Source organism: Chlamydotis macqueenii, chromosome 1 (genome assembly GCF_036417535.1).
Source record: "Chlamydotis macqueenii isolate bChlMac1 chromosome 1, bChlMac1.mat, whole genome shotgun sequence".
Lineage (NCBI taxonomy): Eukaryota > Metazoa > Chordata > Aves > Otidiformes > Otididae > Chlamydotis > Chlamydotis macqueenii.
In genome coordinates, this window is record NC_141556.1 from 51,175,193 (window position 1) to 51,190,262 (window position 15,070).

The 15,070-nt window shown below is 40.6% G+C and overlaps 1 protein-coding gene and 1 non-coding gene across 3 annotated transcripts; both read left to right on the forward strand.

Moving 5' to 3' along the window:
- The first annotated feature begins 3,709 nt into the window (after positions 1-3,709).
- On the forward strand, positions 3,710-13,035 carry SLC25A3 (solute carrier family 25 member 3). 2 transcript variants are annotated; one of them, XM_086750718.1, is made up of 8 exons: positions 3,710-3,833; positions 3,975-4,128; positions 7,803-7,924; positions 10,568-10,747; positions 10,843-11,024; positions 11,760-11,932; positions 12,485-12,595; positions 12,702-13,035. In XM_086750718.1, the coding sequence occupies exons 2-8, from the start codon at positions 3,981-3,983 to the stop codon at positions 12,860-12,862; spliced, it is 1,077 nt and encodes a 358-aa protein (XP_086606844.1). In that variant the 5' UTR covers positions 3,710-3,833; positions 3,975-3,980; the 3' UTR covers positions 12,863-13,035. The 2 variants fall into 2 exon arrangements, with proteins under 2 accessions (XP_086606844.1, XP_086606835.1); XM_086750709.1 differs by lacking the exon at positions 7,803-7,924 and adding an exon at positions 8,090-8,211.
- On the forward strand, positions 11,201-11,440 carry LOC147602032 (small nucleolar RNA SNORA53). Its single transcript, XR_015257606.1, has one exon. It is a non-coding gene; the product is annotated as a small nucleolar RNA SNORA53 (small nucleolar RNA).
- Positions 13,036-15,070: the final 2,035 nt, after the last annotated feature.

Consider the following 15,070-nt stretch of genomic DNA (forward strand, 5'->3'; position numbering starts at 1 on the left):
GATTTGGTTTTAAGTACGAAATTCTGAAGGAACTTCTCTGAGTTTACTTGCTAGCAGTAGGCTCAGTACTGCCCTACAGAATGCTTTAAAGTTCCTCCTCATCTTGATCCATGTGTGTGTTGGTTTATTTCTTGTGGCACAACTTAAGAAAATCTTCATGGTATTAAAATTCTCGCTTTCTACTAATTACCTTCTCAGATGGTTCTGTGGACAAAATATCTTTTTAAAAGTGTTAACTAGTTTGTGCAGAGTTAAATCAGAAAAGCTGAGTACAAAAATAATGCCTTTAAATAACAGAGCTCCAAAAGGAAACTCTTCAGCAGAAAAAAAAGTGTAATTGCAAATGAGGCTTGTAAAATTGTGTGGCGCATCTTGTGCATGGTATTTGTCTTGCTTTGATATGGCTGAAGTTGCATACTGGGCTGGAAAGCTTTAAAAAAAAAAAATAACTTCATCTGACTGATCAAAGTAGATACAAGGGTGAGTTGTGATACATAATTTTAAATCTTGTGTTTACAAACTTGGATGTTTCAGCATAACCTTCATTGTCTGTTAATATAGCTTTTACTGTATGTTTAGTAAGTCTACCTATGTTTGTTTAAAACTTTCCTATGACTTCTGCTTTTCTCTTTCCTTAGGGAGTATACCAGGCTGCTTTGCACCAGTGCAACAGCAAGCTACGACAGATGTATACATACATGTGTTCATACAGCATAGGGTCTCCAAGTTGATTCAGTGTGTAAAATAGTCCTAAGGTGGTGCATATGCCTATAAGTACTATGTATATATTTGTATAGAAAATAATATTTCCTCAGATTTTCTATCCCACCTCACTTTGAAGTTCTTTTTAACCACAAACTACCAGTGTTGACAAATGGTATCTGCATTGCCTTCTTTATTTGTTATTTTAGGAATGTGTTGTTTTATGGAGGAAAAACATGTAATGTCTGGGAAGAGTTTAGATTAGAAAGGATTATCAGATGAGAACACTTAGGGCAGTAACTAATAAGAATAGGAGAAGTGTCACTACTTCTTCTGTTCAGAGGATGTGACTGCTGTTCAACCTGGCTAGTCTGGATCCTGTTGAAAGAGATGCTGCGGCGTTAAGGCTTCCCCTGGGCTGTGAAACCTACTTACAGCTTGAATTGATTGTTACTGATTCTCTGGAATCACGGTCTAGTAGTTGTGGCATTGATACAATAAGTGAGTTCGTAAAATACATGCTTACAACAGGAGCAGATGCTGTGTGTGCTGACCTGATTATCAAAGGTAGATGGTTGTTTCACTATTTTATTGGATATTTTTGAAAACATTTAGTCACCAGAAGAACAAGCTTATAAGAGCTTTGATTTTACTTACAGGCTTCACCAAAATGATAGAACAGTGAAAAGTTATTGTAAGACAGGAACTAGTCTACAGTTTCTTGCTGCTTGGGCAAGGGGAGGGGAATGGTGGTTGTGTGTGGCCCGTGTTAATAACAGATGGAGAGATGTAATTAGGAAAACTTTGGAGTTGCCAAACTGACATTTTCCTATACTCCCAAAATTTGAAAAGCTACTCATTAAAAGGATGGATTTAATTTACAACAGCTCTTTTTACTGTGAATCTGACAGAAGTGGACACCAAAAAGTAACATCTTTCAAGTCTTCATCTATTATAACCTTCAGTGTGTGTCAGGAAATCAGATTAATCTACATAGTTTGAATCACAGGCTATTGCTATTTTATGCTTTCACATCTGGGAAAAGTTTGAGATTTTCTATGTAAAATGATATGCATTCAGCAGGAACATAAATTATCCCTGTATTTTCACAGGGATATGTTAGACTCTGCTGTTTAATAGTACTTGTTAATAGTACAGCTGTTGGAAGTTAACAGTCAGCTAAAACCAGAGAAACTGATTGTTCCACGGACAGTAACTCTCATCAGTTCTAGTTGTGCACACAAATTGCCATTACATCTATGTAAATACAGTCACATGTTCATCCTTCATAATTGGAAGGCACAGAGGTTTTCTGTATGTTAAAAATCAGAAGTCTGCAAGAATTGCATTCATTTATATATCATTTCAGTATAAGAACCGAAGTCTCAGTCATGTTTAGAGGTTATTAGCTAGCTAAAAGCAGGTATCAGTGTTTGGCTATTAGATAAACCATTGCTACCAATTGTTTAGATGCAAGTGAGTGGAGCAGAACGAGTAACAGCAAAATGAACAGTTCTGGCCTGTCTTCATTGCTGCCGGTGGCAATGAAGTGAACAGCACTTCAGGCTCTTTGTTGGTTGCTAAATGAAAGTATTTGAAGAATGCAAGTTTCAGCTGACCTTTTCCTACTCCAGCTGGAGTCTGGTTTACTTGAGAGGGACTTAGCCAACCTAGACTTCAGTGACAGTGCTATTAGGCATCTGCCCTTTTTGCCTGCCTATGACAATCTGGCTGGATCAACTTTGTTGTGAAATACAGCACGTAGAACTGTAGTCCTTAGGTTGGTGTAGCAGGTGATCTTCCAGGGAAGTTTGATAGGAGCTGCTGAGCTGACCAAAGGGGTGTTTCTCCAGTGTGGCCGTGCAGGTGCGCTATCAGTTGTGTAAAGGCTCTGTGCCCAGAAGTAGTAGCTGGGATATTCAGTGTGTGCCTCCTGCTTTGCTGTCTTTGGTGCTTATGTTGTTAGGGAGCGCTATAATGGAAGCGATGTGATCAAGATGATGGAAAGGGGGAGTTCTTGTCTCTTCAGTGACTGCAGAGCTGAATGGTGCTGAATTAGAAGAGGCAAATTTTAAGGTAGGTAAGGCCAAGGTAAGGCCAAGCACGGGTGCTGTGTTAAGTAACACTCACTTTTAACAAACCAGTAACTAGCAATTCTGGAAGTGGCTGCAGCTGTTGTAGCACAGGCCACGTTATGATCCCTTGCAAGTTTGTCCTTCAAGGGTGAAATGCAGCTGCAGAGGGTACAGCCAGTGTGTTTGGTGGCCTCCCTCTGTCTATACACCATGCCTGGTGAGAGAGGTGAACCTTTTAACAGCACTGTATCTTGCAGTTTTACCAGACTAATATATTAGAAAATATTCCTAGGGGCTGGTAAACTGGAGTTCAGGGCGATACTGAGGACTTCTTAATCTTAAAAACTAGATGCAATTCAAAGTACAATTGCTGCAGTGGTTGTCAGGGCTAGCCTGCCGGTGCCAGGAGCAGGCTGCTGCCATAGGGATAAGGAGGGTGCACAGCAGGAGCTCGGGAGTGTCTCAGCTGTGACACTGGCCTAACTGGCAAGCACCCACGAAGGACGGATCAGAAGTTCAGGCGCAGGGTTGAACGCAGGCAGGGTGCACCGATGCACCCCTGACTACGCCAGCAGAACCCTCTCCCTGCCGGCGGCCCTTCAGCCTGCAGTCACCGCGTTCGTCGGGCCTGTCGGAGCTTGCGGGGCCAGCCTGACTTCTGCCACGGCAAGGGCAAGGGCAGCCATCGACCGGAGCGTCAGCCACCGGGCAGCGGTGGGGCGCAGACAGCGCACTCGCACCGGCCTCCTCCTCAGAGCCTCCACTACCGAGCGCCGCAGCAGCTCCGAGGGCAGGCAGAGCTCGCCCCCCCCCCCCCGGCGCGGGGGCGAAGGAGGTGGTGCGCAGGCGTGAAGGGAACGGGCGTTACCCTTGGCTACGCATGCGCGGTAGTGCCAGCTCGCAGTGCGCCTCCGCCAATCGTCCTGCAGTTTCTTGAGTGGTGGCTCCGCCCCTTGCGTCGGCGAAGGACAAAGTGACTGAGCCGGGCGCGCGGTCAGCCTCTGCGCCGAGCTGCCGCCCGAGCAGCGGGTCCGCGCGCTGCCGCCATCTTAGGAGGTGAGATGGGGGGGCGCCCGCCCGGCGGGACCCGCTGCTTGCCCCGGGGAGACCGGTCCCCTCGCGGGTGCGGAGCCATCCGGCCGGGCCCGTGGCGCGCCTTCCCGTCCCACGCCGCTCTGCTTTTCTCTCCCGCCTCAGGTCGCCATGTTCTCGTCCATCGCGCCGCTCGCTCGGCTTAACCCCTTCTACGCGCCGCACTTCCAGCTGGTGCAGGACGGGGTGAGGAAGCGCACGGAGCCGGCGGAGGCGCCTACTACGCGGCGGAGCTTGGCGGCCGCATCCGCCGTTGAAGGTGAGAGCGGGAGAGAGGGGTCGCGGCGGAGGCGAGGCCTGTGGGCGGTGGAGGGGCCGGTGCCCGTGCTGCCTCCGCTTTCGTGGGCTTGTGCCCGGCAGGGTGACGGAGGGAGAGTTCGCGCCCAGCGGGACTCGAGCGGGCCGGGGAGGAGCCGGCGCTGGGCCTACGCGCCCCCTTAGAGGACGAGGAAGGGCACGGGTGGGGGAGGCGCTGGCAGCCTCTTCCGCTCCCCGTGTGGTGTGTACTGAGTGGCAGTGAGGATCCGGTGTTAACCGGGAAAGGACACAGGAAGGTTCTAGTTCAGAATAATTACAGAGGCCCCCGATGGAGCCTGTCTTGGGGCTAAGAGAGTGCTTTTTCTGTCTCTGCTGGGCCTGCAGCCTCGGCGACTGAGGCTGTTCTGGTGCCTGTTTCTTCTGTGGTGAAGAACAGCATGCGAATCTGGATGAATTTGAAAGACCATCGCTCCCAGCCTTCTTGTCTTCTCTTTCTTTCTTTTTTTTTCTTTCTTCTGTTCATTCACAGATAGACATCTGAACATCCAGACACATTAGAGGTGCCTGCAGCAGTTGTTGGGTTTTTTTTTTTTCTTCCCCCTTTTTTTTTCTTTTCTCTTTTGTAGTTTTTGGGCATACACCAGATAGCTCTTCTCTGTAAGATGCAGGGATGCGTTTTAGATTTAAGTGCAAGTGCTTCCTGTATGTTTCCTGATCACTGTCATGACTTCCAAAGGTCAGACCTTCATGATACTCCTAATAGTGGAGGCAGGTGTCAAAATCGTAATTCTTTTAAGCTGTTAATAACTTAGAAGCACTTCTCTGCCTTTATTAAAAAAAAAAAAATGAAGTGCTTTCAGCAAGATACCTCTTCTGAAGTCCCGTGATTATTGAAGTATGTTAGTGCTCTTACATGGACATTTATGCACTATGTGAAAGAGACAGAACTGAGTGTTGAATTTTACAAAGTTTTCAAGAAAGTACCTCTGGCTTTCAGTGTAGTAATCTTGTTGCTAGCTAACTAAAGCTCTAAGTCGCTCCTCAGTATGCTAAGTATATTCAGTAGGTGCACTTGTTTCATAAAAGCATTATGTTTGATCTTCATCCTGTTTGTAGGCAGATGCAGTCAAAGGTGACCCGAGTTTCTCAGTCTTTGAGATCTTTTCTGCTGTGTTCATTTTTTCACATACCAGTTGGTTCTCTGGCCTTTGTGTTGGGAGAGTAACACGTTGCAGAAGATATCTGACCTCGTGCAAGGTCACACAAAGTCAGTACAAAGCACGAGATCTTTTGAGTTCAGCTCAGGACATAAACCATAGCACAGCTCGGAGACAAAGTGTTTTATGATCAGCTCTTGGAATTTGTCCTTGTTAATGTGTCAGATCATAAAAAAAAAATAAATGAAATACTTACAATGTAGCTGTCGTAACAGAGTTGATGTGTTTTTGTGCTGTATATTTGAGTAGCTTCAGGGTGTTTGTCTTAAGTGAGTGTCTAGATACGTTAGAATAATTTTCTTGCCCTCTGTACTACATGTTTAGCTGTTTCTCTTTTCAGGTAACAGTTTTCAGGAAATTTGATTCTGCTTATGAAATAGAAAGTCCAGGATCTACTATGGCTTTTTTTCCTAATACTGCTATACGACTACAAACTTGGGTACCCATAAAGAGCTCAAGCGTAGTTGATCCTGGCTCGCTTTTCTTAATTACTGTTTTTGAACACCTAGCCAAGTCAGTCTGAATACCATTGTAATAAAGCAGATACGTAAAGCTCTCCTTTTTTGTGGCTTCTACAAACATCTGTCTCTGTCAGTTGAGGAGTGTGACTTCAAACAGTAAATTGTTGTGAAGAAAGGAGTGTGAACAAACACTTCTGGTATCTGGGCAGCATGGTAACTACTGCAGTACTGTTGTGCTGCAGGCTAAAGATGCAGCTAGATACAGCTGCCCCCTAATTTCTGTGTGGGTGTAGTTTCTCATTACACCTGCACAGAAAGCCTTGTTTATGTTTGTTTAACCAGTCATTCTGGCAAATTGTAAACAGAATATTGCTGCTATCTGCAAATCTATTAGCACAGCCAAGCTATTCTGGAGGTACCTGTAAGTCACAAACCAGCATATTTACAATCTTGAGCATTATTTCAAATAAAAAAAAAATTCATAGGTTGTGCATTATTCTGACTGTGAACTGATTCCTTGCTTTAAGTTTAGGCTTAATACAGTGTCTGTGACTTGATATTTGTTATTTTAGAATAAAGAAAAAATTACATTTTTATTGTCCTGGTGATTAATTTTGAAGAGTAAGGTGAGAAATGTGAATGTAAAATGCAATGTAAAATCTATAGCATTTTGGGGAAGAAGTTCCCTGATAATAACAGAGTTATGAGCTGGATAAGCCTGCTAGTGTTAACTAGTGTTCTGTACATGTTGTTGAATGTAATTGTAAATTTTTGTGATGTTCATAAAGGAATTTTTTCAGAAGCAAAAAGACAGGGCAAAGAAGCTCTGAATAAGGTAGATTTTCGCCATCTTTTGATTTTTCATTAGTGTTTCTCTGGAGATAGTTCTTATTAAGTTGATGTAACATGTTAGTGTCTCTTCCATTATATTGGAGTAATACCACTAGATCTAATAGCGAAAGAACCTAGATTATCCCCTTCTACTTTGGGGAATATTTTTTTACATAGTGTATTGTTTTCTATATGCTTATTTGGTATATTATTTTTACTTTTACTAATGTATTTAAGATGCTAAGCATAGCAGCAGAACTGTGCTGCTACCTTATGCTTGTATCATACTGTTAATGGTAAACTTAAGTGTTTTCTGGTTGCACATAATCATACCCTCTGTACTTTCTTCAAAAATGGAAGAGGGAAACTTATGCTTGTTTTTCAGCCCCAGTAACTTTGCTCTTACTGTAATTTGTGAAAATTAATAACTTACTCTTTTAAGACTGGATGGTTTTATACACAGCACTGTATAGAACAGAGCAAATGAAATATCCCTTGATTAAATGTGATCTGAAAGATACTTTAATGAACCTTGTTTATGAGCATTGAATCTGATGATCAATAAAGTTCTGCAATTTAGGTAAATAAGTTGTATATATCTGAGGTTCTGTATTTGAAAGAAAATTTAAAAAACCCAAACTGTATAAGGAATCTGAAAAATTCCTGAAAATAAAAAGAAAAATTCACCACTGATCTCATAGATCTATATGGTCTCTATTTAAATACAGAAGTATTTAACCAAAGAAGCTTTATCTCCAGGATACTAGATAAACACTCTTCTTGCTTAATAATTTCCTTGATGTAAGATGACGTTGGACGTTGCAACTTTGAGTCATAATCTCTACTAGCAGCTTTGGGGGTTCATTTCTATGTTTTAAGTATGTTGAGCTAAAACTTGACTGTTTCTTCCATTGTTTTTTTTTTTTTTAAAGGAACAAACTTGGTCTGGAAGGCCTGGATTCAAATCTTGTCAGTCCAAAGGGTGTTAATTTAAAGGAAGGGAAATATTTTCAAGTATAACACTACGGTTGAATAATAAAACATGGGAGATTATTTCAGTTTAATACTTTTGAGAAGGTAGCATTCAGTCAATTTTGTTTCCTTTCTGATCTTTGTAACTGTTTATGATTGATCGTATACATGTACTGTTTTTTTCAATTAACTAGAATACAGCTGTGCATATGGCTCAGGCAGATTCTTTATGCTTTGTGGCCTTGGTGGGATTATTAGCTGTGGATCAACACATACAGCACTGGTTCCTCTAGACCTGGTTAAATGCAGAATACAGGTTTGTTCTGCATGTTGGTATGTGGTGACATTGACAAAGCATGTTTAGCGTGGTATAATTAATCTACTAATGAATTGGAGACATAAACTATCCCCTAGACGTCATTGTCCAAGAGTGCATGGAGCTTATGTAAAAGCATGGTGTGTCTTTATTTTTTTGCTGCAGAATACAGTTGTGAATATGGCTCGCTCAAGTTTTACGCTCTCTGTGGCTTTGGTGGGGTTCTAAGTTGTGGCCTGACACACACTGCTGTTGTACCTCTGGATTTAGTGAAATGTCGTATGCAGGTTTGTATTAACTCAAACATTTCTTAAACTTTTTATCTATGTAGCCAGCATATTAAGAGTTTTTACAGTAGGGACACAGTCTTTTCTGAATGACAGAAAGTGAGTAAACTTGAATGCTACTTTATCAAGTCCACTGCTGTGAGACTACAAAATACCACTTTCAAGAGAAGCAGAGGCATTCAGGCTAATCTGGATTAATTGTTTTTGACTATGTTTAAGGCACATTTAACTGACTATATTTGCTAAAAGACACCCACCACAATGTTACTCTTCACTGTCTGGTAGGCTGTTTAGCCGTAGTCTTGTGCTTTTGGAGGAGGGAAATCGTATCTCTGTTGTTTTGAAGATCTATGGTTTTTAGCCTGGAGTGACATGCATGTATAATTTGATCTATTAACATTGTGGATATCACTGCATGTTTTATGGATTGGATACTTTCTAATTATGCCACTTTGAATAGAATGGGTAAAACCTGAAATAGTATTGGCAAGGCCATCAGTGTTCGTGGCTAGTTTCCTTGAAGTAGCATTTGATCAAACTGAAAGGTGTGTCATCTCATTGCACTTAATTTGTGATGCCAGCTTCTGCATTAAAGTCATCTAGTGAACAGCCATTGATAAAAACTTAGTAATGGATTTATTCAGGCGAATCTATGCCTCAAGAATAAAGCAAATTAAAGTACACTTCTAGATTTCTGGAAATACAGTAGTTCTGTATCACATCGAACAAACACAGAGTGCATCGAATGAGGGCAGCATGCTACTTTCTAAAAAATTTGCATAGAGACCAGGCTAACAGTGTAGGAATTCCCTATTTCTACTAGTATGTGTGTTATTTCTGAAAATGTAGCTTAAGGGCAAGCTTTTGGTGTTACAGACTTCAAGATCAGTAGCTTGACTACCCATGCCTAAGGTTGAGTTTCCTGAGAAGGAGATTGATCATGGGTAAAGAGGATGTAGCATCTCAAACAGTTTCTTAATCTGACTGCGAATTGGGTTAATGGGCAGAAGGGCTGTACAATGCTGCGTACACAGCTGGGAACAAGGCCTTGTACTTCCCAGGCTTAAACTGCATGGTGTAGGTATGTTTGGCTTCGGCTACCAGTCCTGGGCTTCTTACATGGTAAGAGTGGTGATACTTCCCCTTCCTTCTCAAGCACTTAGAGGAGGGTTCCAGGTGGATTCCAGGTGTAACCTTGTAAAACCTGCCAGCATTTACAGATCCAGTACAGAGCACATTACTAATCCTTCCTAGATTCTCCACAAGAAACCTGTTGCCTGCCCTCTCATGTCTTCTTAAGAAGAGAGCACCTTTTACGTGGATGATTGAGTGGCTCTGACATGAACATGTCTCCTTTTACAGTCCCTGATAAAACACCCAGTTTTCTGAAACTCTGAGTTTTTTAAAGTTGACGTGTTTAGGTGAACTAGTTCTCAAGTAGGTTGTTGCCAGACTGCAAGACAAAAATACCGGTCACTGCAGGTTGGCACGCATGTCCCATAGCTCTTTCTGAAAGCTTTGGTTGGCTTATAATTTGATATTTTCCTTCTTATCCCTCTGAGGAGGTGTTGGATGATGTCATATATGAAAAGTAACAGTGGTGATGTGACTTAAAATTTGTCAGAATGACCTGTTTAAGAATTTGTTAAATTATTTCCTTTCACATGAAACAAAATTATTGAAGTTGGGCTTTTTAAAATTTATAAGTCATTAATAAAATCTCATTCAAAATTTTGTATGCAGAAAATTTTTTGTATGTAGCCTTTACTGTGAAGTCAAAGTACGAGTGTCAAAGTTCTTGAGTACTCTTTGATCTGCTTTTCTCCGTTTGTCTTAGTCTGACTGTGTGGAGGGATCAGACTAACAGTGGACAAATAATCTTTTCTGATTAAGAATCAAATGGATCATCAGGTTTGGTTTGTGGTGACACTTGAAGGTACATAGGTGTGATGGGCAGGGTGGATGAGACTGCTGACAAAAGCTGTCAAATTTTTAAAGAATCTGATCTAAAGATAATTACACCAGTATACTACTGACAGTGTTAGAATAGTGATTTTGTTAAATCTTTTCAATACAGGAAGTCGCATTGTTGATTTGGAGAATAAATGTGAAGCAAAATTCAGACAGTTTGGTGGTTCCTGAGCCTTGAGGAACACATACTGGCTGTTAGAATAACTTAGGATTTGAGGCTAGCAGGTAACCATCACAGTTACGTTAGTGTAACCTCCTGGTGAGTACATTGTCTGTCCAGGGAACCTTAGGAATATGAGGTATTTAAGAATTTTGCATTTTGGATTGGGGTGTGAGAAGGGAACTAGCAAGCTATAGCAAGCAATTAACTGCCTATTCTGTTTAGGTTGATCCGCAAAAATACAAGAGCATCTTCAATGGATTTTCAGTGACAGTCAAAGAAGATGGCGTTCGTGGCTTGGCTAAAGGATGGGCTCCAACCTTTATTGGATATTCCCTGCAAGGGCTTTGTAAATTTGGTTTTTATGAAGTTTTCAAAATCCTGTATGGCAACATGCTGGGAGAGGTAAGCCTTAAATGGTTTACATGAGGGTATATATACGCAGACTAATTACAAAAGCACAATTCATTAATAAAAATATGTGTTTAAATTCACTTCAGGAAAATGCATATTTGTGGCGTACTTCACTATATTTAGCTGCATCTGCCAGTGCGGAGTTTTTTGCTGACATTGCTCTGGCTCCAATGGAAGCTGCTAAAGTTCGTATTCAGACACAGCCTGGATACGCTAACACTCTGCGGCAGGCTGTACCTAAAATGTTTGGAGAAGAAGGCATCTGGGCGTAAGTATCTCTTGATTTTAATTTTTATTTATGTTCTTGATGTGGAATATTTTTTCCTAATGGAAGACTTAATAAAACTGATTGTGTCTTTAGCTTATAATACTTCTTGGTCTTTGTATTTCAAGATAATAACTTAACATACTTCAGGGAATCTCTGCTGAACTGGCTGTTAATTCCACATGCTCCTTAGATCCATCTTTGTGAGTATCTTTGTGCTGAGTTCTGCTGGATAACTTCAGTTTCTAGCAGTTCCAGTCAGAGATATTCGGCAACTTTTTGGTTGTACAGTCAAAGATGCTTGAGTCATTGGCATGTAAGAGTAATATAACTGCATGGTAGCTTTCTGTTCTGATAGAAGTGGCTGTAAATGTACAAGTCATTTATCGCTATCGGGACGTGGCTGGTATGCAGACATGAACCTTACTGCACTAGTATTATTGGTGATGCATTAGTGAAATGCATTGTAATCTGAAAAGAGACTGCAAAACCAGCTGTGCAGCATAGGGATCAGGTAAATTCTAATTTGTGTTGCTGTTTTAAGTTAGTGCTCGAGAACTAATAATATAACTTAAATTTCTATTCCGTAGATACGGAGACACTTAAGCTGTACAGTGTCCGTATTTAGAAGTTGTATTCCTGATAGCAATAATAAGCTAACAATTTTTTTTTCAAGTTAGAAAGATTACTTGAAATACTAGAGAAAATTAAACTGAGTTTGTATCTTCTTTGGTTAAGTTTCTATAAAGGTGTTGCTCCGCTATGGATGAGACAGATTCCATACACAATGATGAAATTTGCCTGCTTTGAACGTACTGTTGAAGCTCTTTACAAGTACGTCGTTCCCAAGCCACGAAGTGAATGTTCAAAAGGAGAACAGCTGGTAGTCACATTTATTGCAGGCTATATTGGTAAGGAATCTTTAAGTCATACAGTTCATTAATGAACTACCACAACTCTAGAAGCCTTTTCAGAATATCAAATACATGTGACTAGAATGGGAGAATTTACTTGTAAGTTTAAAATGTGCAGGGGGTGAAAACCTATATTCAATCTGTAAGTGGAAAACGGGTCTGTAGTAGGATAATACTCTTGTTTCCATGTGTTACCAGTGTTAATGTCCAAGTTTAGAAACTGCATCCAGTTCAAGTGAAAAGGCTTGTATCTTTGCTAGGCTGGGGAAGGTTGAAGGAAGGAGAGAAATCTGGACAGAAGGGGGATTTTCAATATCCAGAGATTCAGAAGGATTTTTGTTTTAGCAGTAGAGGTGCTGCAAGAGCAGAACTGAGTTCTAATATTCATGTCATATTATTATGTGCCTCCTGTCCTTTTAGGATACCAGGAGGCTTGACATAAATTCTGTGTGATTTATTAGAAGGTGTGGTTTCAGTTGGTTGTACTTAGTGTACGTGGTAATAGTACAGCTAAAACACCACAGAACTAATGTCAAATTATTTTTTCAGCTGGTGTGTTCTGTGCAATTGTTTCCCATCCTGCTGACTCCGTGGTGTCTGTTTTGAACAAGGAGAAGGGCAGTTCTGCTTCACAGGTTCTTATGAGGCTTGGATTCAGAGGTACATCCTTAGTTTCATGTATTTTGGAACAAGTGTTTTTAGTGTTTTGGGGAGGATTTCTTTTTTCTGGCTTCTTACGCTTGTCATGCTTTGTTTTGCTCTACAGGTGTATGGAAAGGTCTGTTTGCTCGTATCATTATGATTGGTACCCTGACTGCACTACAGTGGTTCATCTACGATTCTGTGAAGGTTTATTTCAGACTTCCTCGCCCGCCTCCACCTGAAATGCCAGAATCTCTGAAGAAGAAGCTTGGTCTAACTGAATAGACAGCTCATGGACTGACTGTGCTGGCTGTCCAGTGATGAGTTTCATGAAACTTTTATATATTTGACTATGTAGAAAACAAACTCTATATGATGTCGTTATTGGCTGTGCCCTCATCCCACATGAGGGTTTAAATTCTACCACTGTCATTGCCTGAAATAAATGAGAAACAGAGTGCTTAGTGTCTGTTTACTACTGCATATGTAAGCTTCATTTCATAGCAGCAAATACCTCAAGTACTCCCCCCCAATAATAAAAAATAGCCTATTCTGTGCTTTAGCAACTAGAAAATTGTGAAATAACTGTAACAAAAATAGACTTTCACAGTTTCCAGAGAAGTGCCAAGAACCTATCCTTGCAGAACTGCAGAAACTAACTGCAGTTCTATGCAGTTTGAGTCCACTGTTTTATTAGCCCATACTAAGCTGTTACTGTAGAATAGCTGAACTCTTGAATCGCTGAGATGAGACTGCAGTCTGATAGGGCATCCTGGTCCTAATAGTGGTGTTCTGCATAGAGATAGAAGGAATCTTATACATAATGGAGCCATTTCTGCTTTGGGTGGTCATCCGAATGTAACTAACTTCTGCTTACTGGACTAATTTCTGCTTCTGTTTGCTTTGAACCACACCGAAGAATTTGGTCCTTTGGGTTGTACTGTGGAATTAAACAGTAGCTGCTACTTCAACAAAAGAAAAGCTGATGTTAATAAAGATTCTCAAAGCTATCTGACCACTAAAAGCTTACTACAGCTTTACAGTAAAACAAAAATGGCTTGCTTCTTACTGTAGAGTTCGACAAACTTGCCAGCTTTTCCCTGGTTTGTTTTTGTTTTTTGTTTTCTTGAATTAGTTTAATCCTAATGCTGAGTTTTGGTTGAACCATGCACTTCTGCAGTGCGAGAAGCCATACAATTTTTTGGGACCTTACTTGATGCAAAGAAAAAAAAATCTACTCCTAGGCATGCAAGAGAAGACGCATGCAATGTTTTGTGAAGACAACTAATTTATTTTTTCCAATCTTTTACAGAAATATGAGTATGCTGCCTTCTCTCTTTTGCCTATTCAAGAACTTGCAGTTGATAATCACATTGAGAGAAATCCAGAAAATGCCTAATAGTATATAAAAGGTTCACCATATCCAGTATACTACTTTAAGAACTAGAGCATAAATATCCTAGTGCAAAACTGGACATGCTGCCTTTCAGCATGTGAGCTGATGATACGGAACTTGGCTTGGCATTTGCCTATGTTGTACTGCTTCCACTTTACTTGAGTCCTTTTAGAGTCAAAAGGACAATTAAAGCAGGTGCCATTGGAGTATCATAAATACTGTGTCTTACTGGAGTCTGATATTCCTGATGTTGAGCTTCTCACCCCCTGAGAAGATGGTTATGCTAAGCAAGCTGAGCCTTATTTTGAATTGCCACCTATCAAACTATGGAATAAAATTTAAAACTGCTCTGTTTCCCTGTCACCATGACACTAAACACATTCTTAGAGTGGTTGGTATCAACTGCATTATACAGCAAAGTAAAATTCCGTTAAGTCTAAATAAAGCATTTGTACTAGTACTTTGGTGTTGAATTAAATATATTTAATTATATGAGTACGTACATCTTATTGCCCCATTGTGAGTGGGAAGCTTTGAAATTATTTAACGAATCATTAAATGCTCTGAACAGCTTCTTGGAGAAGGGTGTTAACTATCACTTGATCTTATATCAGGACCATTGATGTTAAATCAGATATAAAAGTTAACTTTCGTATGTCATTCAGCTTGTTAGAAAAAGCAGTATCACTTTTGTGTACTGTGTATCTGTTTCTTTAAAGGCATATCTTAACTCAGTTTACTTTTCTTTGCTAGAGAATGTCTCAAGTTCCTTCTGATCCTGCAGAAGTGAAGCACTTTTGTCAACTTTTAAGGCTGGTGTAAGAGTGAGACAAACCTGGCTCATGTAGTGTGATGGTCAACTAATCCAATGATAAGCTAAATTTCTCAAGACACTCTTGTCCTTCTGTGTGTGAAGGAAAAAACATGCAAGTCTTCTCTAGAATTGTGTCACCTTTGTGCAGCCATTTTAAATACATGCATTAATAAAACTCTTAAATCCATTTTCTCATTGCTCAAGGGTAGACATAAAACTTTTCAAAGATGCTCAGATAATTTTATCAAGGTACATCTGAGATAAGACTACAAGGGGCAGCTAG